At 36.0% G+C, this 24912-nt stretch overlaps 1 protein-coding gene across 2 annotated transcripts in view; it reads left to right on the top strand.

Annotated features, from left to right (window-relative positions):
- The window catches only part of Prosalpha5 (proteasome alpha5 subunit), a 29506-nt gene extending 13374 nt beyond the window's left edge, over nt 1-16132 (top strand). The window contains exons 6-7 of one of the 2 annotated variants that reach the window (XM_083131906.1): nt 3517-3663; nt 15666-16132. In XM_083131906.1, coding sequence (XP_082988032.1) covers nt 3517-3663; nt 15666-15755 — 237 coding nt within the window. In that variant the 3' untranslated portion in view covers nt 15756-16132. Of the gene's footprint in view, nt 1-3516; nt 4711-15665 lie in introns of those variants that run through there. The other variant, XM_083131914.1, reaches the window with a different exon arrangement.
- Nucleotides 16133-24912: the final 8780 nt, after the last annotated feature.

The following is a 24912-nucleotide window of genomic DNA, read 5'->3' on the forward strand; positions in this document are numbered from 1 at the left end:
AAATAAGCTAAGGAAAATCATAACTTATGCAGTCTATACTATGAAAAAATAAACGTCAAATTTAGGAAGAATTAGAAAATTCAGACCGAGGGACATGTGACCTACATCACATTTTCATAGTTGCTGTTTTAATTAAGATTTAATTCACTTTTATTTATGCAGTATAATGAATGAGGGTTGACCAAAGAAAACTTTTTTATAAAGGGGAAGATGCCCTCCTCTTTGGCTGGTCTAATTGCTGCTCTGAATGTCTCACTCTCAACTAGTTTATTTGGTTAGATGGTTATTAGAGTTGTATGTAGTAAACTGAATTACTTTATATGTTCCAAATTTCATTAACAGAAGGTATCAATATATTCTAAGCATTTTTTTTTATTTTTATTGATTTGGTTATTTTACTTCATCCTTCTGCCACTTTTGGCTAACCGTGACGATGAGAATGAGTGATGATGTGAGGAAATTGATGAAGGGACACTTGCAAAGAACACCCATGCCCAGGCTGGCTTCCGAACCTGTGACCCATGGTGTCATAGCTCAATGTCCTAACCACTCTGCCATTGCCTTGTAATCAAGGGGTCCCAGGTTCCATACTACCCGGTGGAGGCACATAGTGGTTCGGATCCCACTTTAAACTGTAGGTCCAGTCCTGATTAGCCTTACAGTGCATATAGTGGACTTAAAACACCACCACTCCGCCACGGAGGCTGACTAAAAAAAATTGTTAAGTTCATTGCTGTAAAATAACATTTTCAGAACGGAACTTCTAAAATTAATTTTCTAATTTGAGGATCATCACACATATTGAATAATACTGTCCTGGCCAACTTTCATGGTGGTTGTTGTCAGCCTTCTTGATTCAATAGAATCTGCAGTTGGCCACACAATATAATTTAGTGGCTCTGGAGTTAAACTTAATAACCCACACTCCATTCAAACTTGGAGATAATATTAGATGTATTTGCTGCAGTCTCCTGTTGCTCATGTATAGTGAACATGGTCTGTTCAGTAGCTGGTAATTGACAAAAACATACAGGAACATCTTTCTAATACATAAACCACGATACAATGCATGAACTTTCACTTGCATTGTTCTCAGTTCCATACTTTTGTGGTTATCAAGTTTTACTCCCGAACCGCTCAATTTATTCATATGCAAGTGAAAGTTACTACCTACTTTTGTAATTTGATGTGATAAAATTGGATCAACAATAATTATTTGTAGGGCTGAACTGATACAGATACTTGAAAATTGCAATAATTAAAATTCGTTCAAAATATTGATCAATATTGGTGTGTAAATATTCTTCTCCAATTATATGTATCAATTTATCAAGAAATTTGTTTTAGAATATTCAAGAATTACATCAGAATGTTAAAATAGATGCTGTGTAATCACAAAATGTATTTTTTCTTTAAAAAATGTTGCAAAATAAAAATGAAGTTTGAATATTGTGTAATTTCCAGGATAATTAAACTCCGCTAAAGTGTTGTGCAGAATTTTTGCAGACCGTGTGGAAGACCATAATCCTGCAAAAGTATCGGCTGGTATCGGTAGAGAATTCAACCGATATTTTCTGATACCCATGTATTTTCATCGGCTCAGCCCTAATTTTTTGTTGAAAATTGAAGCAACACACTTGTTAACCAAGAGCATTAAGTGAGCAACCCTCAATCTTGCTCATTCTCTAAAGTTATGTTCACATATGAGTATGCATACATGTGATGAAGTGATTGCAATGGAATTTTTTGTAGAGAAGGTCCTGTATATTTAGGCATTTACTTCAAAACCAGGGGACATGATTCCTTTTTTTCACATTAAAAGGAGTAACAAAATGTCAAAATTTTGCACCAAATTACAGACAATTTATGAAAATATCAGATCAGTTACATTATCATCAGTCTTCTGACACACCAGTTGGTCTTTGTGGCAGAGTGGTTAGCATACTGTGCCAGGGGTCCTGTGTTCGAATTACAGCCTGGGCATGGGTGCTCTTTGTGAGTGTCCCTTCATCAATTTCATCCTCATCTTTGCAATTAACCAAAGGTGGCAGAAAAGTGAAGTAAAATAAACAAAATCAATCAATTCTGACACACTAATATGCCAATTTTGGCCAATACCTAAGTAGTATTCATTAATTTCTCTTGTTTCCACATACACAAGCCATTTATCTACTTGGCAGTTGTGAACTCCCAGTGTCAATAATCCTTATCATTGTGACTCCATTGGTATTGGCTGATGTAAGCGTATCAGCGTATCGGAAACTTTGACAATAATTATAATGCCCTGATATTTCTATAAATAATGTGTAGTTCAGGAATTGACGTATAATTCTTATGTTGTAGTTTTGTCAAGTAAATATTTAAATACACTATTTGTTTTTCAAAGCAAAAGCCATCCCTGTCACCTGGGTATGTACGGTCATGAAGGAGGTTAAGGAATCACTTGTGCAATTCATTGGTTTTGATTTATTTATTTAGTTTATTTTACTTTACTTTTGTGCCACTTTTGGCTAATCAACGAAGATGGGGATGAGTTGAAAGTGATGAAGGGACATTCACGTGCCAGGCTTAGAGTCTGGGACCATTGATATCTTATAGTGAAACCACAATCAAAGAAACCTGCGCAGACCTGCGACTCCTGTGCACCGTACTCCAGCATGGAAGGGAGGGGGAGAGTCGACCATGCTTCCTCATGGCCCGAGCTGAATGGAAGAAGGGAAAACTGCACGCGGACTTTTCATCCAAGGTTTTTTTCCTTTGGTCACCCTATAGTGAAGTCAGCAATTTTATATTGGAGTTGGGGGAAAAAAATCATATTGGCCCATCCCTATTATTTAACTATAAGCACGTCTGACTGCCATGCTAAAGATCCCGGGTTCAATCCCCGGCCGGTTCAAATCCGGGAACTTTTCTAACATTGGAAGCTGCCCTGGCGCCCACCCAGCGTCGAATAACATTGGTACCTGGGGGAAACCCTGGGGGGTAAAGGCGGTCAGGGGCGTGATGCTGATCACATCACCCCCACACCCCCTATATGCCTTTATGACGTGGCGCTAAGCACAGGGGAGCACTTTACCTTTTTTTTTTTTTTACAATACACTGCACAACGCCATAAGTAATAAAGAATTAAATGATTCTTGAAGCTTTCCTGGTAGTGAATATTGAAGAGGTTTTCTCGAGATAGTCGACTGGAAGCGTGAATATTGGAGAGACAACACCTCATTGGCCTGCCACCTACACCAGACTCCTCACCCTCTAATATATAAAAAACTTACTTGTTATATATCTGTACTTCAATCTGAAGATGAGAGTGACTTATCTGTACTTCAATCTCTGAAGATGAGAGTGACTTTAGCTCTCGAGGGCTCAGATGTCTATCCGGAAACCACCTGGTTGATATCCCAAGAAAAACTCTTCGTAATAAATAATTATGTCTTATATACCCTTTGCATTGCATTAATTCTAATTCTTGCTATTTTTTAAAATATAAACTGATTTTTCTTTCTTCCTGTGCAGTCGATGACGTTAAAAGAAGCCCTGAAGGAAGCATTGTCGATATTGAAGCAAGTTATGGAGGAAAAATTAAATTCAACAAATGTGGAGGTTGCTACGGTTACGCCAGATAATCTTTTTCATATGTTCACAAAGGAGGAGGTAGAGGAGGTGATTAAGGATATTGCATAGTTCTTGTTTTTTTTTTGTGTATAATATATTTTTAAGTTGTAATCGGTCCATGTTTGCATACACTACAGAAAACATTCTGCCTGTGAAGCACTATGAAGAGTTGATAAGTTATACTGCGAGGTCTTAGCATGTGATTTCAACATCACTATTAATTCAAGTACATTACTACATTAACCGTAACGCATGTGACATTACTGCACTTAGTATTTCATTCTCGACATAATGTCAGCATGCGTGTGTCCTGCAAGTTTTTCTAAGGAAATGGGAACACAAACTGATAAAATGGTCAGGAATCACTATTTAATTAAATAAAATAGAAGGCAAAATAGAGATTCCCGACCACTTTATCAGCTACAGTGTTGCAAATAGAGAAAAGCAACAAATGACAGTTTTAAGTCACTTTATTTACAGATAAAAGTTGGTCTTTGTTGCATCATGCTTAGCTCATCAGGTAAATTTTCAATGTTCTTCCTTCTTGTACACATTGATTTAACCTTTTTGAATTTATTTTTTTCCTACATTTTTTTTTCAAAATAAGGAAACACTAATCTGTAAACCACTTACTCTTTTTTTTTTTTTTTTTTTCTGTCTGAAGTTTCTAATTATTTTACTGATCAATGAAGAACTTCTATAATTGCTGTAGAGTCAATTTGTACTCAACTTTATTTCTTTAAGAAGAAATAACATTAAAGATCAAAGTTCTATGTCATTAAGATGCCGAAGTTATTACTAGAACTTTTTTTTTGTCTGTACTATATTTGCATACATTTATATCATATAGCTGGATTTTTTCCCTGTGATCTCTAATGCTTGATTGATTAGTCATGGTGATTTTTTGTTTTCTAAATTCATTACTTTGTGGATGAATTTTTAAATTTTATTTTTATTTAATGAGTTAGTTACTTGGTGAAGCTTTCAAGAACCATGTACAGCAGTGTGACACACCTAAAAACAGTTGTGAAAACATTAATTAATTTAAATATGTTCAAGTCATTAAAAAATAAAATGCATATTATTTTTTGTCGTTGAATCAGTTACGTTGGTTGCTACTATCCTGGTATGTTTATCCTCAGTTTTGGTTCATGTGGTTTGGTTCGATATCTAGTAGACCATTTAAGGGTAGTTGAAAGGTGTTCTAATGAAGTGGAGTACTATTTTTGTCATAAAGTTTAAACTTGGTGCATTAACATTTTCTACCTGAATATAAACATTATTGCCTTGTACAACTTTGCTACAGTATCACATTCTCAAATAACATGAACCTGAAAAGATTAAACTTTAGAACTCTGTGCTTTTGAACTTAAGTTGAAATGCAGTACTGTATGCATTGTACCAGTTGATAGGCATTGATGATGCAAAACATCATAACATTGAAACCAGGGCATTAACATTAGATGGATGCCACAAAGTAATATAAGCGTAAAATATTGATTCTGAAACCACAGGATATTTGTAGGGTTATAAATGGTTACAGCATGTATTAAAGTAGCTTTTTTGTTGTTACTTTTTCTTCAAGAACACCTGTCTGTTACATTGGAGACATAAATGCTGCATATTGTGTGCATTCTGTGAAATAATTGGTTCTGTAGTCCAGATATAACTGCAGAATTTTACTGGGTCTGGAATTCTGTGTAGTGTGGATTTTCCATTGTTTCAAATATTTACAAGAATTTGAAATTATACATAAAATCATGAATTCAAGGAGTCAAGGAAAAAGTGTGTGTACATGTATGTATTTTTTTTCAATGAAATAGATCACCTTTAGTTTGTGAACTACGAACTTCATGAAATGGATCTTCTTTTTGGTTTCTTGGTGAAAATGAAAGATGTATTTCAAAAAGTTATAATCAGCTATACATTTTCAGAAGTCTTTTTATACCATTGCAAGATGTAGGTGGATTGAAATTGTTGTAAAAGGATAAGCAATAATATAAATAAGAACACAAATGGTGCTTCTGAGTAACCCAGATCGTAAAAGTATATTGCTTTCTTGTAAAAAATACTGTTTGTTGTTACCACTGACGACTTTGATATATGGGATATTACTAGAGTAAATTATGAAAAAGCATAATGAGAGTTGATGAAAAGCTATCTTGGAATGTAGATTTTCCAACTACATAGTCAGAACAAAATATCTGTGATGTGAAATTGATAGAGGAATACATATGAATGTGTAAATTATTGTCAAATGATAGAGAAAAGAATAATGTTGTTTCCTACAGCTGAAGTTGCTGCCACTGTGCTCATTAAATCAGGAAAGTCTAGTTGCAATATCTGAATTTTATTCTAAGTAAACTCAAATTTTGTTTTTGAACATAAAATTCCATGTTCTTTTGTTATGAGAGTTACGTGTGAAAGTTTCTTGATATCGTCTGTGTACTTGTTTCAATTGATAAATTCTTTTGAATCTCATGTCAGTACACACACAGGGATATGCAGCTGTATTTTTTTACTGTTGAGAAACTTTAACAGGTTCATTGTTTTCAGTACAAGTTCAGTTGGAATTAGCATGTTCCAAATTAATTTGCTGGAATGTTAGATATTGCCATTTGTTGTGGGAAGGGCCCGGATTTATATGTAATTACTAGGGACACATTTTTGGATCAAAAGTGGTGTATAAAATTGCATTTTGGTGTTAAAATGGAGAATATAATCCTAAATTTCATTTAAAAACTATACTTATTACACAAAATAAAATTTTCTTTCTAATAGCACATGTATGTAGCTTTCAGAGTATTCAGTTTAGTCCTGTGTATAATATCTGCAGCAGAATTAACCAGTTTTCCGTGATTTTGCATATCTCTCAGGATAATTCAGACTTGAGAAAGTGTTCTGTTGGTAAATAAAATTTAAATTTCAGGTTTAAGAATTTATTTTGCATTTTTGAAGTTCATTTTGCACCATTCCATAACAAAACATGTTTGATGTACATCACAGCTTTCAAAAACAAGAAAATGAACATTACAGCATGTTATTTCACATTTCGTATTCAAGTCAAAAGAGAAATATGCATGTGTCTAGGTCTCCAGTTACAAAGCAAGAATAGCAAATATCGGCAAATTGCATCTTAAATATTTGGAGTGATGTTATGTATTTTACTTTTAGGGTACATATTTTTACATGAAATGCAGTATTTGCACAATTTCTCTATTTGTTATTAAGAAATGCAAATATGTTTGTGGAGAAAACTTTCAAAATGTCTTCTCTAAAAATTTGGTAGTTATGAAACCCACACCACCAAAATCAAATCTTCATGTGTACGTTGTTCGTCACTACTACCATATTTCGCAAACGGTTCCTGCTGATTTGGCAAATATTGACTGCAGATGGCTGTTTAGGTACTGGCCCAGACAGAAGTTCAAAGAAATCCACTAAAAAAAACACAGAAATGAAGGAGTCGACTAAAGGCTACGAAAAATATTTCTCATGTCCCAACAAGAAATATTCTTTGACAATTTACATCCATAACAAACCATTCATGTGATCACATAGTCTTTACATATTGAGATTATATTTTCCTGTGTACAATAGAATATTAGATACGTTTTGTTTTTCAATGCTGAATTCCATCCTAAAATATACATTGTATACCAGTATTACATTTTATGCTTGAGACATCAGCTGTAACTGCAAAACAAATGACCCGGTTGAACTAGGGTAAGGTTTTCTGTAGTTTTTGGTAAAAAAAAATAAATTTGATACATAAAATTTAATCTAATATTTATTGAAGTTTTGATGTATTTTACTGGTGCAAGTACTTAAAAGTAAGCTTTCAGTATTATTGTGTGAAATGACATCTTCTGTTAGGACTTTTTTGCTCAGAATGAAAATAATCATTGATATTTTTTTGAGATGATGCATGAATGCATCACAATTAATGTAGATTATTTTATGGTTAATATGATTTAAGACCTGTAGTGAAATTCACTTTTTGCTGAAATTATACTAATAAAAAACATTTTTATTGAACGATTTGACTGGAGAAAATTTAGTTGGATCAATCATTTCCTGGTCAAAAGAGAAGTGCCATATATGTATTTAACTTAGTATAATTCTCATCCAGTAGCATAATAGACTGTGTGCAAGAAGCTGGGAATGTTCACAATTAAAAGAAAAAGTTCAGTGCACTGTTTTGTCATTGATTCTGTATTCTGTGGTGGTAATTTGAAATTTAATACTGATATAAAAATTACCTGTCCGAAAAAGCTCCTGACCACCTCATCTAAGTTTCAATTCCTACTTCTTTGTCACTTTTCTTCCATCATGCTTCCATTACAATTAAGTAATTAACTGACCAATCAATCTATTGCTAAAATATGTCAACAGTTTAGAAACCATATATAAATATTGTCTTTTTCTGAGAGAATGAAGATTTTTGTAGAGATTTTTAAAATTAACTCTCCATTGGCATATGTTTTTACATTGAATCATATTAAAATAAGGCCAAATTGCGGCATTTTATGGGAACATTATGAATCGTCAAAATGTGACGAAGTGGTGTCGTGCCTTCGTTGACGATGAATGTCCACTGGACAAAATTCGCCTTTTTGAGAAACCATATCACAACCCACACTTAGCATTTGGCAGGATTCTTCATGGCCACAGCTATTTCCAGCATGTGTGACTCTCATGAGACTTAGCGCAGAACTGCAAATTAACGCTACTGGAAAGAGTAAGGATCAAGTTTACTGTCAGTGTTGTCAACTTATGCCTTACATATTTTCCCTAAGATATATATCCATCATATCTTTACTTTCCTGGCATGCCTCGTATATGCTGTTCACTTGGAAATTAATATTTGAAGATAATAGGCTTCTGACAATGCAATTATTGTATTGGACATGTAATTGTTGTAGCCACTCAAAAGATGTTCCTGAGTATGATGTTTACTGTTGCTAGGAAGACATTGTCTAACTGCCAAGTAGCCCTGTGGCCAGGAGGTAATGTATCAGTTTCACGTGCCGAAGGTTCTGTGTTCAATTCCCGTTATATTGCCCCCACTTTTGTTCTTTTTATTTATTATTTATTGGGAAAATTAATTTTTATTTGTTGGGAGAAATGTAAATAAAAGGTTTGCTTGGGAATAGTATTCTTGTGTTTTGTTTCTTGAACATTTTCTCAAAGAAAAAAATTAATACTTTTCACTGTACATAATATTTTGCCAGAAGTAACACTGTGTAATTTAATATGCAAATATTTCTAAAATTATTAGAAAATGAAAAGAAACCTTTAAAGAGGAGTATCCCCCCCCCAAAAAAATTGAGATAAACTTTTATTCCATGTTTATTTCAATAAGTTGTAAAATAAAATTTAATAAACAGTTGCTTGAGTTAATAAAGCAAACCATGGGCAACCAAATGGGAATTGAACCCAGAATCTTCATCACGAGAAACTGATACATTACTACAGGGCTCTTGGCAGTCAATGTCTTCACCTAATAGGCAGGCATGGAAAATTTGAAGTGCTTTTTCTCGGAAATTGTTTGGCTGGTGCATTTTCGTACCTTGGCACATCAATATCTATCGAGAACCCTACCACTACACGAAGTCCAATCCCAAACTCAAATTTTCCAAGCCATGCCATCTCTTTGTAAGTTTACTAAGTGTTGTGAGTTTTACCTTATATTCTGCCTTCATATACTGGTGAAAGGGATGAGATATCTCTGAAATGCCGATAGCCCTTTCCTGCCCCTTATTTTCATAGTCTTGTGTTGTTCATGTTTCATGTTACCAGATAAGAAAAGTTTGTTTTGAGTGCACTTTACTCTTAGGCAAATCAGGAATGAATCTACAGTTTAGAATGACAATTGGAAGTTTGAAAATCATGGCCATTTGAGAAAATTGGCCTTCCTGATGGCATAGCAGTAACATCGTCGTCTTATAATCGAAGGGTCCTGGGTTCAATACCTGTTGGAAGCACATAGTGGTTCAGATTCCACTTTAAACTCTAGATCAAGTCGCGATTAGCCTCTCTGTGCATAAAGTTGACTGGAGACCAAAAGTATCAAAAAAAAACTGAGGACACCGGCGGTGCCAGGATTAATCATCAAGGGGTGCTGAGGGCATGGAATGAAATTTAGGGGGTGGCAATGTTGAAAATAAAGAAAACTTGAATATGCATGCATGCATGCTTGAGTCACTGCATTAAGTACCAATCAACTTTTGATAGGCTTCTACGAAAATATGCCAATGAAAATTAAGAATATTATAATAACGTGCTTAATTTTCGTGATGTAGCATTGTTTTCCTGCCACTTTTGACTAATCATAAGAAACCGATGATTAGGTGACATTGATAAAGGGGCACACACAAAGTAAACCAATGCCCAGGATGAGACTCGAACAGAAGTTCCTCAGAGCTGTTTTTTTTCTTTCTTTTTTTCAGAAGGAACAATCACATGGTTAATAATTTGAAAGGCTTGTTCAAGACAGGCCAATGGCCTACTATATTGTATCTTGCACCAAGAAAATGGCCATGAAATGCAAACATACAAATACTAATTACAATCTTATTGATTGAAGTGTAAAATATAATTAAGTAAAAAACAAACAAGAAAATAGATCAATCTTGCTGTTTTGAACATTGCTCAAAAAAGAATTGCACATGCTAAGCTGTGGGTAATTATTGAAATCCACAAAATTCTACCTGAATAAGCAAAAGAGGAGACCATTCTTAACAATAATGAAAGAAACCCAAGTGTCGCTGATCTTTATAGAGTTTGACGTCACTACAGGGAAGTAAATGCGGCTTCAGTTTCAGATTAAGCTCAATGTCTTGCATGCTGTATACAATAATAGTCTCATTTCAACACCTAACATTCTACACTCCATCTTATGATGACATGGTTTAACAAGTCATAACGTAATATAATCCTGCAAGTTATGGCTTTCAGTTGATCATAGGTTTTGAAATAGGGGCATGGAAAAAAATTAAGGGGTGCACAAGCACCCATCTGCTGCCACCCTTAGCTGAGGATCCAGTACACTTGGAGCCGATTTCAAATGGGCTGGGCCACTGGGTCACCTGTACACTCAGCACATGATAAAATGTTTGATGTCCTGTATGTGTGTCATCCTGCACATCAAATTCATGCTGCATCATGACAACACTCCAATGCAAACTTCGAAAGTGGCAAGTTAATGGATGAGTTTGTGGTGTCTCACCATCTGATTTGAAATGTTTTTCTTTCTTTCTTTGGCCTCCCCAATGGCGCCGTGGTAGCGTCGTTACCTTGTAATCAAGGGGTCCTGGGTTCGATACCCGGTGGAGGCACATAGTGGTTCGGATCCCACTTTAAACTGTAGGTCCAGCCTTTCTGTGCATAAAGTGGACTTAAGATGGACGAAAACACCAAATCAAGCAATCAATTTAAATGTTTCTTGTTGCTAGCCCACTTCCTACAAAGAAAATCAATTGTAATCAACAATTGGCAGAAGGAAGGGTCAAGATGATACTAATGGCCTTTATTTCTTAGAATGAACAGTGTTTGTGCACTTGTTTGTAAATGTCAAGGAATTTTTTGGGTCACACTTAAGATTGATAAATTGATTGAATTGGTGTTTTAAGTCCACTTTATGCACAGTAAGGATAATCGGGACTGGACCCACAGTTTAAAGTGGGATCCGAACCACTATGTGTGTCCACCGGGAATCGAACCAGGGACCTCTTGGTTACAAGACTACATTGCAACAACTGTGCCATAGGGGAAGCCTCACCCTTAACCCTTCAGAACACAGGTGAAATTGTTATGTGACTGGATGGGTTGTGCCTGTCAGGCACCAGAAAATTTAATTACATTAAAACATATAAAAACTTTTGTAGCGTTAGTGTTTTAAGTCCACTTCGTTCACAGTAAGGCTAATTGGGACTGGACCTACAGTTTAAAGTGGAATCCAAACCACTATGTGCCTCCACTGGGTATAGAGTCTGGGACCACTTGATTACCAGGTGACATTGTTGCCACAGCCATCGGGGAGGTCCTGAACAAATACATGTATTACTAATTGATACATAATTATGGAAACATGAAAATCATGATTTTTAAGTTCTTTCTTGATGTATATAAAATATGCTTGTTTTACCTAATGTATAATGCATACAACCATATTTTGTACCATAAAATTACGAGTTTTAAGACTTTCAACGAGAACAATGCCTTCCCGCCCACTGATAGCTGATGGACCAACTCCACAATTATGAACAATTGACTCCCGGCAACTGCAACGAAAAGTACACTTGAGTAACACAGTTGTATCTATCTGCCATCTATTGGAATAAAAGGAAAATTGAATTCATTTGTCTTGTTGTGTGCTTCTCAGGCACCACTGTAGGGTTAAGAGACAGAAAAGCAATGGAAAATAACAGTTGGGCTGAAAAGTTCGTAGGCTAACATAGTAAAAAATATTTTTTTGACAAAATTCGATTTTATTATTCAATATAGTTGCCTTTGAGGGCGATACAACGATTATAGCGGTCATACAATTTTTCGATGCCATTTTTGTAGTACGATTTCTCTTTAGCCTCAAAATAGGCCTCAGTTTCGGCGATTACCTCTTCATCAGTGCTAAATTTCTTTCCAGCGAGCATTCTTTTAAGGTCTGCAAACAGGAAAAAGTCACTGGGGGCCAGATCTGGAGAATATGGTAGATGGGGAAGCAATTCGTAGTCTAATTCAAATAATTTTGCCATCATTTTCATTGATTTGTGACAGGGTGCATTGTCTTGATGAAGCAGCACTTTTTTCTTCTTCAAATGGGGCCGTTTTTTCGTGATTTCATCCTTTAAACGCTCCAACAACGCTATGTAATAATCTCAGCTATCTCGATCAACTTCACTTTACGATCATTTAAAATTATTTTGTGGACTTTTTTGATGTTTTCGTCGGTAACAGCCTCTTTGGGGCGTCCACTGAGTGCATTGTCTTCGATGCTCATTTCGCCTCGCTTAAATTTAGCAAACCACTTCTCAACGGTTGATTTTCCTGGTGTAGAGTCCGAATAATGTTTATCAAGCCAAGCCTTGGCTTCAACAATATATTTTTCGCCAAAAAGCAATGCTTTATTAACACACGAAATTCTTATTTATCCATTTTTTCACAATAACAAAAGCTGCTTCACTCACAATGCTATATCTCACGAACTAATTATCCGGCAGCTGTGAAATTTATACACGTATCTTTTGAAGGTTAGTACTAAGTAAAAATCACATGGATTTAATTCTAGTAACGCCATCTATGAGTCAGCCTACGAACTTTTCAGCCCAACTGTTAAGATATGTTTTCCTGAAAGTTTTTCTCTAGTTAAAGCATATTTCCTTTTTAGTTTGTTTTGAATTACTATTTTCATGTGTTTCGTATCTAGCATCAACAGTTCTGAAGTTTGATCCCAGTGAAAGCTGATGTTACATAGTTTGGAACCTGCATAAAAACAGTCCAGTCAATCATGTAGGTTCTATGCATACTGCGAGCATAAGAAATAATGAAAAACTTATTTCCATGTTTGTATTTCTCTCCTTATGGTGCCTATTATTTTCCCTTGTTTACCTTTTGTTACTTTTGAGTAGGAGCCTGAAAAATTGACAAACAGAATTTTTTTGAAAAAGTTAAAACTTCTTTTTTGTCCTTTACTTGGCTATTTCAGCTCTAAAATATATGCGAGAATGCCAAAATAAATTTCTCTTGTAGTCTACACTTATTACGAGCATATAACAGTTTTTCGTTGTGATGTTTCAGGAGAACACACACTCCCTTCAGGAAAGGAGATAACATTCATGCACCAATTTTGCATTTATTTCAATATCGCCCGAATGGGCACTGCTACTGAAAAAAAAAACCTGTCTGTATCCAAGAGTATGAATTTCTCTCCATGTTGCAAGTGGAATGTTGATTATTAAGCTGGATACGACGTTTAAAAAATATGATTAATAAGAATTTTTGGAATCCCATGTATTCCTTATGAGGAATCAAATGGAAGTTTCGACTTTTCCGCTGGTGAATTGCATCTTCAAACCGCCCTCTTCCCGTTGATATATTTTTCTATTCCATTGGAAGTTTTTTATTTCCAAGAGAACGAATCAAATCATACTCCCATATGATCGATGTTTTTCTCCTTGCCTCTTGGCAGTGTTGCCAAACCTGATGCACATAAAAGAACTAGATGGAGTTAAAACTGACTTTCATGGAGCTAGATTTACGAAGGCTGGATAAAGTGTCTCCTAGGGTAATGTGAGTTGTCAAAGGGGTGAGGGCGCTGCTATTATCATTAACTCTAACTTGATGACAATTCATTCTTAGTTTTCAACATCTAGATCCCGTGGCATCACCTATCTCAATAATCCACCGATGGTCGCATGAAATCTAAAATAAAGAATTCCCTGATAACAATATTATTCCAATTTCATGTCAAACGTGGCACTATAAAGAAGTAGCTGGGGAGATAATATGACAATATCACGTCACGTGCAAAATGTATAATTTTGACAAAAGTTGGTCTATTTGGGCCTGAACCAGTGATGGCATCATAGTGGGGCACGGGGGAAGGCATCCCAGTTCACAGCCAAACGAGTGCACAAAAGAGCCAAATCTGACTCCAAGAGAGCTAAGTTGGCACACTGTCATGGACGGAAGAGTTTGGGAAGAGTCCCGTGAAGACTGTATCGCATGCCCTTCATGAGAGATTTATTTTTTACATTGATATTATGAATCCCCCCCCAAAAAAATATCTGAAATAATAATAAAACAAGATTGCTTATTTCACAGAAAAGTTGCACAAGGTTGTTTTGAAAAGACTTTTATGGGAGAACAGCTGCATACACATCATGATGATTCTCACATTGAATGTGACAGAAGCCTTCCAGAAAGCAAATATGCCTCTGGCTTGAAGACCTAAAGGCAACTAAAGAAAAAGTATGTATGTCAAAGGCGAGTTTATGAAAGAAATACTCCGCTTTAATTCAGTTTAACATTTTTCCTTTTTTGTACAGAAAACAGACAAATTTGGTATGTGCAGTTTGAACTTATTTACTTAAAATGGTTTGATGATGTTCCACTGTAGTTTGTTACCAATCTTGATTATCTTGTTCAAGTTTCTTTTTAAATTGCCAAAAATCTAATGACCATGTATTTTTATTTATTCTTCCCTTCCCAACATTGAGGACTACACCACCACTAGCAAAAATTGAAGTGGAGAAACGAAAAGAAGGTGAAAATATTTTGTTTGTGTGTGTGGGCGTGTGCATGCAGGGGGTGGTCCTAGCGATGCTGGATTGGTATCCTTTTCATGCATTTTTATTTATATGCTTAAATAGAAAAAATGTATGTTCATTTTTAATTTATAGACTTATTTTATGCCTCCCTGATGGTGCAGTGGTTGCGTTGTCACCTTGTAATCAAGGGGTCCCAGTTTCAATACCCAGTGGAGGCACATGGTGGTTCGGATTCCACTTTAGACTGTAGGTCAGTCCCGATTAACCTTTCTGTACATATAGTTGACTTAAAACCAGAATCAATTCATTATTTTAATCAAAATTGCTTGGTTATTTGTCTGCCATTTTTAATCATTAAGTTTGTGATTTTATTCATATTTTTAAACATAAATTTTTCAGGTTCCTACTTATGAGCAATGTTAACATTGATATTGTCTCGTTTTGTCTTTTCCCACCTCATTGAAAAAAGGTAAACTATAAATCTCTAGAGGCATCAGTATCTTTGGTTTGTTAGAGATACATATACATAGTGTTTAATTCGTCAGCATTATTGGTGAATTTCTCTTGCTTACAGCACAAAGCATAGACCATGTATAGAAGTAAATTTTTCATAGCTTGTATTTCTCTATTTTATTGTATTGGATTATGTTGTTTTAACATGTAAACATTGTATTTGTCCCAATAGGGTTCTCCTGTGAAAAGCTATCTCTACCGATAGAGAGAGCGAATGAACTGGATTGTAATTTATTAACATTTTTTGTTTCATTATTTTTCCTACAGCTACTGGGAGAAGGTCTAAAACATGGCGATGATTCAGAAGGGAGAATGATTGCGGAACCACCTGGGGACCAAGTAAGAGTTTATAATTGAATGCTGATGGCTAAAGTCCAGATTTTGCCTCTTCATTGCACTTACTGCAACAAAACATTTGCTTTCTGTTCCTATTATGTCATTTTCTTTTCTTTTTACTTTTGTAACTAATGCAACATTATAGAAAATACTTTTATTTTTCTGAAAGGAATGAACATATATATTTTACTTGTAAATTTGATTCTGAAAGTTAAGTGTGATGTAAGGAAGGATTTGTTTTCTAGGAATTGTCAGAGAGTTTATTATTTTAGATACGATCGGTCAACAAGTATTGCATTGGTAAGAAAATGTCAATTTATTATAAATATTCATCAGATGTTGCAGTTTTCATTTTGGGTTTTTAAAACATTTCCAGTTATTTGTATTTTACCTACAACATTTTTTAGAGAAAATGAAAGATTCTATTATTTCATCTTTGTTTTATTGTTTTATCCATTAATGATAATCCTGTGATACAACAGCCATGGATCAAGCCGAAGTGTTCTCGTAGTTTATCCCTAATCATGGCAAAATGAAAGATGTGCTTATGGCCTCAGATGTATAATTGTAACGGAAAATTTTGAAAGGAAAAGGAAAATGTATCAAAAAGATTCATGCATTTTCAACAATTTTGAATTCGATATCTCGGAAAACCCTAAAAGTTACAAATATGAAAAATGACCTACAAAATACAAAATTTGTGTATTGTAAATATTATTGATGAGTCCATCAATTTGTGTTGGAATCATGTCTTATGTGGACTATTCATAAACTAATGCAGATTCAAAAAGAAATTGTACACTGACTGACCTTAATGTATTGCTTATTACATTATAAGCTAACATAATTGATGAGTTTGTTCAAATATCCAATGGTCATGAAAGCCAGAAAACAGTGCAGGACATGCTTACCAAATGTCACCCAGTGTAAATCAGCTTGTCAGGCCCTGACTCTCAAAGGGATGTTGTGCTACAGTTTTAATACCGTAGTAAGCAATAGAATAATAGTTAGCTAGTTTATGATTAGTGCTCATTGGGCTTATCATGGTTGCATAGTAAAACACAGCTCTAACTAACAAGCTCAGCAGATCTTTTGTAAATTACAATTTCTCGATGAATAAAATTAATGATTTTTTTTTTCCACATTCGCCCACCAGAGAACAGTTTTACTGTGCATTTGTCGTTTTATTATTGCTATTATATAATTGAAAATCTTCAATTATGAGCTGGCATATTGGAAAGTGAAGTAAAGTGCTCCCCGGTGCTTTAAACCATGTCATGAAGGCATATAGCAGGTGTGGAGCACACTTTCTTGATCACGACTGAAGGTGGGGGTGATGTGATCAGCGCCATGCCCCTGGCTGCCTTTACTGTCCAGAGTATCTTCCAGGTACCCACTGGGTGAGCACCGGAGCTGCTTGAACAGGTGGAAAAAAATCCCGGTTCTCCCCCGCCTGTAATCGAACCCAGGTCTCGCACATGGTAATCAGATCCTAATGACAGCTGCCGCTGCTCACAAGCACAGACACAGAATAATGCCTTTAATAAATTAAAAGTGGCATTTTGATTAATTACGTTCAGTAATCTATATTGATTGTCATGGAGTCTTTAAGTCACAATAAAGTGAGGTGGCCAATTTAGCCTATTATGTTCAACTGTACTGTAGGCCCCTATAATAATAATAATACTCAAGAAGTAGGTTATGACTTCCCCATTTATCATAGAGAGAGAGAGAGAGAGAGAGACATGTTACCATTAAAAAAATAAAAGAAAAGTTGACAAAGTAGACATTAAAACTCCATAGCATGCCATTCCATCATGCAAATTTGAAGGATCCATCATTTCTTGAGAATAATGTAAGTATTTGCACATTCATCAGACATTTCAAATTCTTTAATGAATTCCTGGTTGGTGGATGTGCTTAGAGTTTTTCATTTTATCACCCCTCATTCCAATACGTATAAGAATCCGTGTTGGATTAAATGTAAAGGTATTAAATTTTGTGCCTGGTTGTGATGAGATCTTGATATTTTCCTTACATACATACATGCCAAAATAATAATAATAATAATGTATTAAGTATCTAGACAAGGAAAAAATGCTTATGTCCAAACAATTATAATTTTCTGCAAAGCTAACTTCTCAAATGGAATTTTTTTGAACTTTTCAAGCGAGTTGTTTAAAGTTTCTGTATCGGCAATTTACATTTTGTACTGTGTTACTATGAGTGTGGTATGCCTGGGAAGAAATAGATATTACTCACTACTTCAAAGTAAGCAAACCTGAACTAGTCAGAAAATTTCTGTTAGTGAAACACTATTCAAGTAAAATTGTTTTTCAATATGTATTACTCAGTAGTATATCACCCATGATTGAATATGAAACTCGATAATTTTGTCATGGAAATTATTGTTGATGAACAGAAAATTTTGTACTTAAGTCGGAGTCACAAGTTGGAAGAATATGAATGAGTTTATTTTATATGAGTCAGATTGACAATTTATGTCAAAAGCTTCTCTCAAAGGTACAACATATAGATAGATAGAAATCAAGAGCGTATTATTGTTTCGTAATACTAAACTCCAAATCTACATGCTGCAACAGGGCCTGCCAAGCAGTTTTTCATTGGATAATACATGGTCAGCATGTTGAGTCCCATTGCTGCAGTTTTTCCCAATTGTCGTCAAGATGCTGGGTCAACACCAAAATTTTGGGGGCTCCTATAAGGAATGAAACCTAGGACTGTTCACATGAAAGGTGTGAATGTTAACTATTTGACCATACAAGAATCCCTGTTTCACAATACACTATTTGGTATCCACTTGTCTAAACAATGATTGCACATCTTGTGAGGTCATTTTTTGAAATTAGTGGTTTAAGGGAAAGGAACAAGATTTTCCCTCCCCCACCAACATGACTAAAACAGACAATCAGTGTTGAGTGTTGTTTGCATCTAAATAATAATAAAAATGTGTAGGAATCTGCGACTTTTGTAATGTTTTCTAACTTGTCGAAACTATTACTGGAAATAACTATAAAGACATGCATAAACAGGGTGCCTACTAGTCTGCAAATCATGGAAAAGTCAAGATTTTTTTTTTTTTTTTTGGAAAAATAAGTTTTTTTTTGTTCTTACTTTTAAGTGAATTTTAAAATATAGAGTTAATAGATAAATCAGTAGCAACAATGGTTTAAATTCACATCATCAGGCAGGTGTTATTCTGATCTCAACATTAGCCCAAGATCTCAATTCACAAGTCCTGTGCTATCTATCATACTTTGTCTTATTAAGATTACTTGGAAACCTTTCTTCCTAATTCAAAAAATCGTTTGGTCACTTTTATATATAAAAGAATGATAAGTTTTCTACAAATAGAGAAATTAGGTTTTTAATTTATTGTGGACACACTATGCTTCAGTTTGATGTATAGAGTATTAATTGTAGCTCCAGGAGAAATTTTATATTAAATACTCTAGGAAGAGGGTCATGTTTTAAAGTATTTTCTTGTAGAATCTATTACAATAAGTTGATATTCTTTGTTGCAATTATATGAGATGTTTTTGGTAGATAGTTACTACCTGGAGTAATAGGAGTCGCATCCAGAAGGTAAGTTTTGACGTGGTTTTGATTAGGAATCAGGGACGTCAGAACCGGGAGGTGCAGGGGGGGGGCGACTTGACCCCCACCTATCATCGAGGGGTCCTGATTCCTAATCAAAACCACGTCAAAACTTACCTTCTGGATGCGACTCCTATTACTCTAGGTAGTAACTATCTACCAAAAACATCTCATATAATTGCAACAAAGAATATCAACTTTTGCCCCCCCCCCCCCCCCCCATCACGTGCTAAAAACTTATGTTCCGTTTTGAAACAAATAGAAAAATATTTTTGCACATGTTAAATGAATGCAGACTCAAGTTTTAGCTACCAGCAAGAAGTGTGACAGAAAAATCTACGGGCAGATAATAATCACAGCCACGTCTCCGCAAACCAAGCGTAAGATGGAATTATCCCCCTAGGAATTTGCAGCTTCGGTTTCGAGTTTTCCTTATGTATCTACCAGGTTTTGTATGCACAGGTGCGGTCGGTGTGAATCAATAAACGCAGCTGTGGTATATACTGGGTTAACAACCTGGGCTATCACACCATATCATAGTGTTCAAATGGACAAAAATTTTCTGGTGGGGGTGTTTTTTTTTTTAACTCATTTGGGGTGGATTTGGAGCTTATCGTCATTCATAAGCTGCCCAGTCAACAAGGTAATGTTGCCACAACGTTGTGGCAACGTTAGCCCCTAACATACCTAACGTTGTTACAACGTTGAATGTATGTTGATACAACGTTATGAAAACGCTGTGTCAACGTTTAAGGGTCATTTTTTTCAACGTTGCTGCAACGTTGGTTGACAACGTTATCACAACATATACTGAACATTATGTAGCAACGTTAGGTATGTCAGGGGTTAACGTTGCCACAACGTTTTTGCAACATTACCTTGCTGCCTGTGTAATTTACGAATATAACAATGCATATTTAAAATATGGTTATTTCGCATGGTAAGCTATTAGCAATCTTGCCAAGCCATTTTTGTATATAATACATATGCGTAACAGGAAAAACTCATGTTTGTAATGTCACAGTTTCTCTTTACATATTATAAAAACTTTTCCTGCTCCACCAAAATAGGCAATTGTTAGTCTGGAGATTTTGATGAATTAACCAATCTCTAACTACACCTGGTAATCAGTTTCTTTTTGCAGTACTTAGCTCCTGATTATATAGTCTGGAATAGAAATATTTATCATGGGAGTTTCACTTGTATTCAACACATTTCATTTTCTGATCTTCCTTACAACTTCAATATTCACACATCTTTCGAAGGATAATAAAACACATTTTTTCACTAATTACAATCGAAAGTATCCTTATTTGTGTTACTAAAAGTTATGTTTGTTTTTCATTTGAGTCGCACTGCCATCTAGTGTATGCTGTAGGAAATATAAGGTTTGGTGGTCAGTGGACACACAAATTCAGATTAAACAAAACACTCCGATCTGACGCTTGTGGCGCTCATGGTGGTGATCATCCAAACTAAAGCGTATTCAGTGGAATGTTTTTTGTAACGTTGATGCAACGTTATCACAACGTTGTTCCCCTACATACAACATTCATCATAAATACAACATTCATACAACGTTGTGGCAACGTTAGTGTGTTGACTGGGCGAATAGACAGCTTGTTAATTATGTCCCTCATTTCAGTTCACTACACAACACAGCACATATAATTCACAAAAATACAATCCACTCACTACTGTATTCACACGCTGCCTCTAAATAAATTCCATGCACCAAGACCACTCGACGCGATCTGGACTACAACTGGTCCTTGTCATTTCGGTAATTTTTAGATGCACTCATAAACCATTCCCGCTCAGCCAACAATTTTCTACTCCCCACTGTATCTCTAGTTGTTTGAAGGTGAACGACCTCTTTTTTCAACTCCTCTGCAAGCGTTCAATGATGTTCTTGTCCCTGCTATATGACACACTTTCCCTTTGCCTGCGATAATTTGGCTTCAAAATTCCCATTCCTGGGAAAAATTGGTTTGCAACATTGACCCAGACTGTGGAGGAAGTTCAGAGGGTTTTTCCCCCGCCATATGCAACCCTGTTCTCTCTCCTGTAACAGTTTGGCTACACAATTCCCCGATCCTGGGGAAATTACATGCTGGAAAAAAATGGTTTGCAACATTGATCGGGTGCTTGTCAAGCTTGCCCGTAACCCTAGTGGAGTTGCCCGCCGGCGCTGGGCCATCAGTCTCGCGAATTCAAAGAAAGCGGGCAATGTTTCCAATTCATAAGAAATCAGGTTCATCTTCTTATTGAAATGAACAATTTTATGCACATTTTCTGATAGATATATTTTTTTTTCTGTATTTTATTCACGGCGTCTGGGCTTCGCAGATAGCCTAGAAACGCCTCTGAAACACAGCGTACCCCGATGGGAATAGAGGGGGTGGGGCAGAGAACAGCTTAGTTTTAAATCTATTCTTTTCCATCTACAACTACATTGCATGGATCCAAGGACTCCGAACAGGGGGAGGGGGTGGGGGCAGGCAGATGAAGCTTTAGCCTTCTATCTTAAAAGTTCAAGGTGGAAAACAATTCGAGACGAATGCGAGAGGACGCGGAGGTCTAGTCGGTAGGGCGTCTGACTGTCACACGGAGAGCCAGATTCAATTCCCGGGATGGATGATCCGGCCTTTTCCCAGCGGCTCCGGGGCCCACCCAGCCTCAAATGAATGGGTACCTGGGAGCAGCCTTGGGGGGAGGGGGGTAAAGGCGGCTGGAGCGTGGTGCTGATCAAATCACCTCCAAAATGCCCGAGATCGAGAATGTGTGGGCCTTACCCCACATTTCGTAAATGTGTCTTCATGGCACGGTGCTATATGCATGGGTAAAAGAACTCTCACGTGAACATAAGAATAAATGGTGTTTCCTCTCTCTCAGGTCTAAAACTAAGCCATCAGCCCTGAACATGACGTTTAAAACAAACAGTAAACTTTTATTAAATTTAAATGGCCAAGAAACAAACGTTCCTCCTTTAATTGTTCCGCCTCTACCTACAAATGCTTTCGTTATTGCTTGAAGTGAAGAAACCATAGAGGAGGGGCAAGATTGTATTTTTGCTTCCCTTCCCACCCCCAGTCACTCCCTAAAAATGAGACTACATCTATTTCAACTTATCTTGGTTTTCAAGAATATTTGGAAAAATATTTTTGCACTAGTTTTGTGCACGTGCACTCAAGTTTCCGTTAACAGCAAGAAGCACGTGACATCGCAGTCAGGTCTCTGCAAATCAAGTATCCCCGTAGGAATTTCCTGTTTCTGTTTCCAGTTTTGCTTTGAAGCTCGCATATAACAATGCATTAGGGTAGAGGGACAGAGGACAGCTTAACTTTAAATATTCCGGTGCACTTTCCGAACACGAGCTTTCATTAAAGACCCATTGCTGTCAAAAATGTCATCGACCATAGAAAAGGTGCACCTTGCAAGTTGGAAATTCAAGTCTAGGCTGATCTCCCCATCCCTTTCCAAATTTAGACTTGGTCAGACGACACAGTTATTGTTCAGAGTAGAACAACTGCAGATGTTTCGGCATTTACTCTGAAAATTGTAGCGATGAGTTTGGATTTTTTTCCGCACCAAGCGATATAACTGTGTACATGTACGTGTAAATCATTTGCAGAAAGTACACCGACTGCAATTCGCGTCGGAAGATCACTGCACTGCACTTGGTTGCCTGATATAGAATCAAATGACTGGTAAGTTTTACTTCTCTCCTTACCTTTTTATACTAATTTATATTTTCTGTGTGAAAGGGCAGAAAAAGACGACACTAGAGACAGACAAGTATTGTCTCGATATACCATCTACTCTTTCGGGTTTTAAAGCTGCAAACTTTGGAGTGTATGAACCACCTCCTCTCGTGGGAAGGGATGATCTTTTATTCCTTGGACGTTTTTATTATAAGTTTACTGTTTGTTTTAAACGTCATGTTCAGGACTGATGACTTAGTTTTAGACCTCAGAGAGAGGTAACACCATTTATTCTTATGTTAGCAGTAGTGTTGCCCACGAGACGAGACTTTGGCCTGTCTCGTCTCGTGGAAATGCTGTGAAATGCTGTCTCGTCTCGAAAATATTCGTTTGTCAAAGGGACACATGATCAATCTCGTCTCGTCTCGAATTTTTAAAAGCCTGTCCCGTCTCGTCCCGTGGGCAACACTAGTTAGCAGGTCATTTATTTTTACGTTGGGAGTAGTAATTGTTTAGTTTTAGGTGGCAAGGTCGAGGTATGATCGATATTTTAGACCTCTCGGGGGTGAGAGGGGGACGATCTTCCCTGACGCCTTCAGTCTTGTAAAGTTCAGACTTATTTCATTCAAATGCAATATCAAATACCTAGCTGCTATGATAATTATAGATCAAAATATCTAATTTTAAAGCTGTTGGCGTAGCATGGTGACTTGAACCACTTCGGCCCTCCAACCATGCACTACATTTGAGGGTCTTCGTTGGAACACTTTGAATGCTCTAAAATTACTGAGAGTTTCATTTTTTAATCTCAATCTCTGAATAGTAGCCTGAGATTTGCAAATATCAGTAAAATGTGAAAGAATCGGTCTTCTTTTTTTGCCCCACCTTGCACCATTTTACGCCTTTTTAGAAGCAGAAATGTTTTATATGTTAAAATTTTAAAAATGTAGCGTCTACAAAATGAAAGATACCACATTGCCTCAATCTCATCGACTGCCTTCGCGATTAGCCAAAAATGATAGAAAAGTGAAGTAAAATAAACTAAATCTATTATTTCTTTCTAACTCTTTCATTCATGTAATTCTTCTTTAGTATGCGACGTTTTTGTTAAAATTATTCTACGATTTATAAAATGATGAAATGGTAAATGAGAACACGGGCAACTTTCTTCGCAATACTTCGATCAGAAAGTTTCAGATACATGGATTTTCTCATTACGTTGCACGTGTACTTCATACCCTTTTAAAAGTAGCGCGTTTTCAGTTATGTTTATAGTAATCATTAAAGAAATGCCTCAGTACCATCATGCCTAACTGCATGCGAAGATCGAGTACCAGGCAGGGATGGAAATTATCGTGAGACATAATATTTCAGTTTTGTTGCATTACGCACCGTTTTATGGAATCATAAGAATTATAAGTAATAAAAAAATCCGTAATAGAGGCCTCTCGGCCTCCTCTTATCTCTTATGAGCCACTGTGGATCTTCATATATTAAATAACTATATATATATATATATATATATATATATATATATATATATATATATATATATATATATATATATATATATATATGAATGGCTTATTGCAGAAAGGGACCTGAGTCACTTTTGCACAATTCTGAGAAAAACAAGAAAAATTGTATAATATTGATAGTGTAAGAAAGAAATATGCCGTTGTTGGCTCAAATATTCAGCATAAAGAAAACTTAATTTTGCAACCCTCAATGCGCCCCCCTGCAGTATGCTGCTAGAGACAGTGGAGATGAAAAAGTTGTGACTCCGGTACCTTTCTGCAATAAAAGTGGAAAGTTTGAGAAATAAAACGAGAAATATCCTACAAACGCCCGTTTGT

This window comes from Lepisma saccharinum, chromosome 1 (assembly GCF_977018435.1).
Source record: "Lepisma saccharinum chromosome 1, izLepSacc3.1, whole genome shotgun sequence".
NCBI lineage: Eukaryota > Metazoa > Arthropoda > Insecta > Zygentoma > Lepismatidae > Lepisma > Lepisma saccharinum.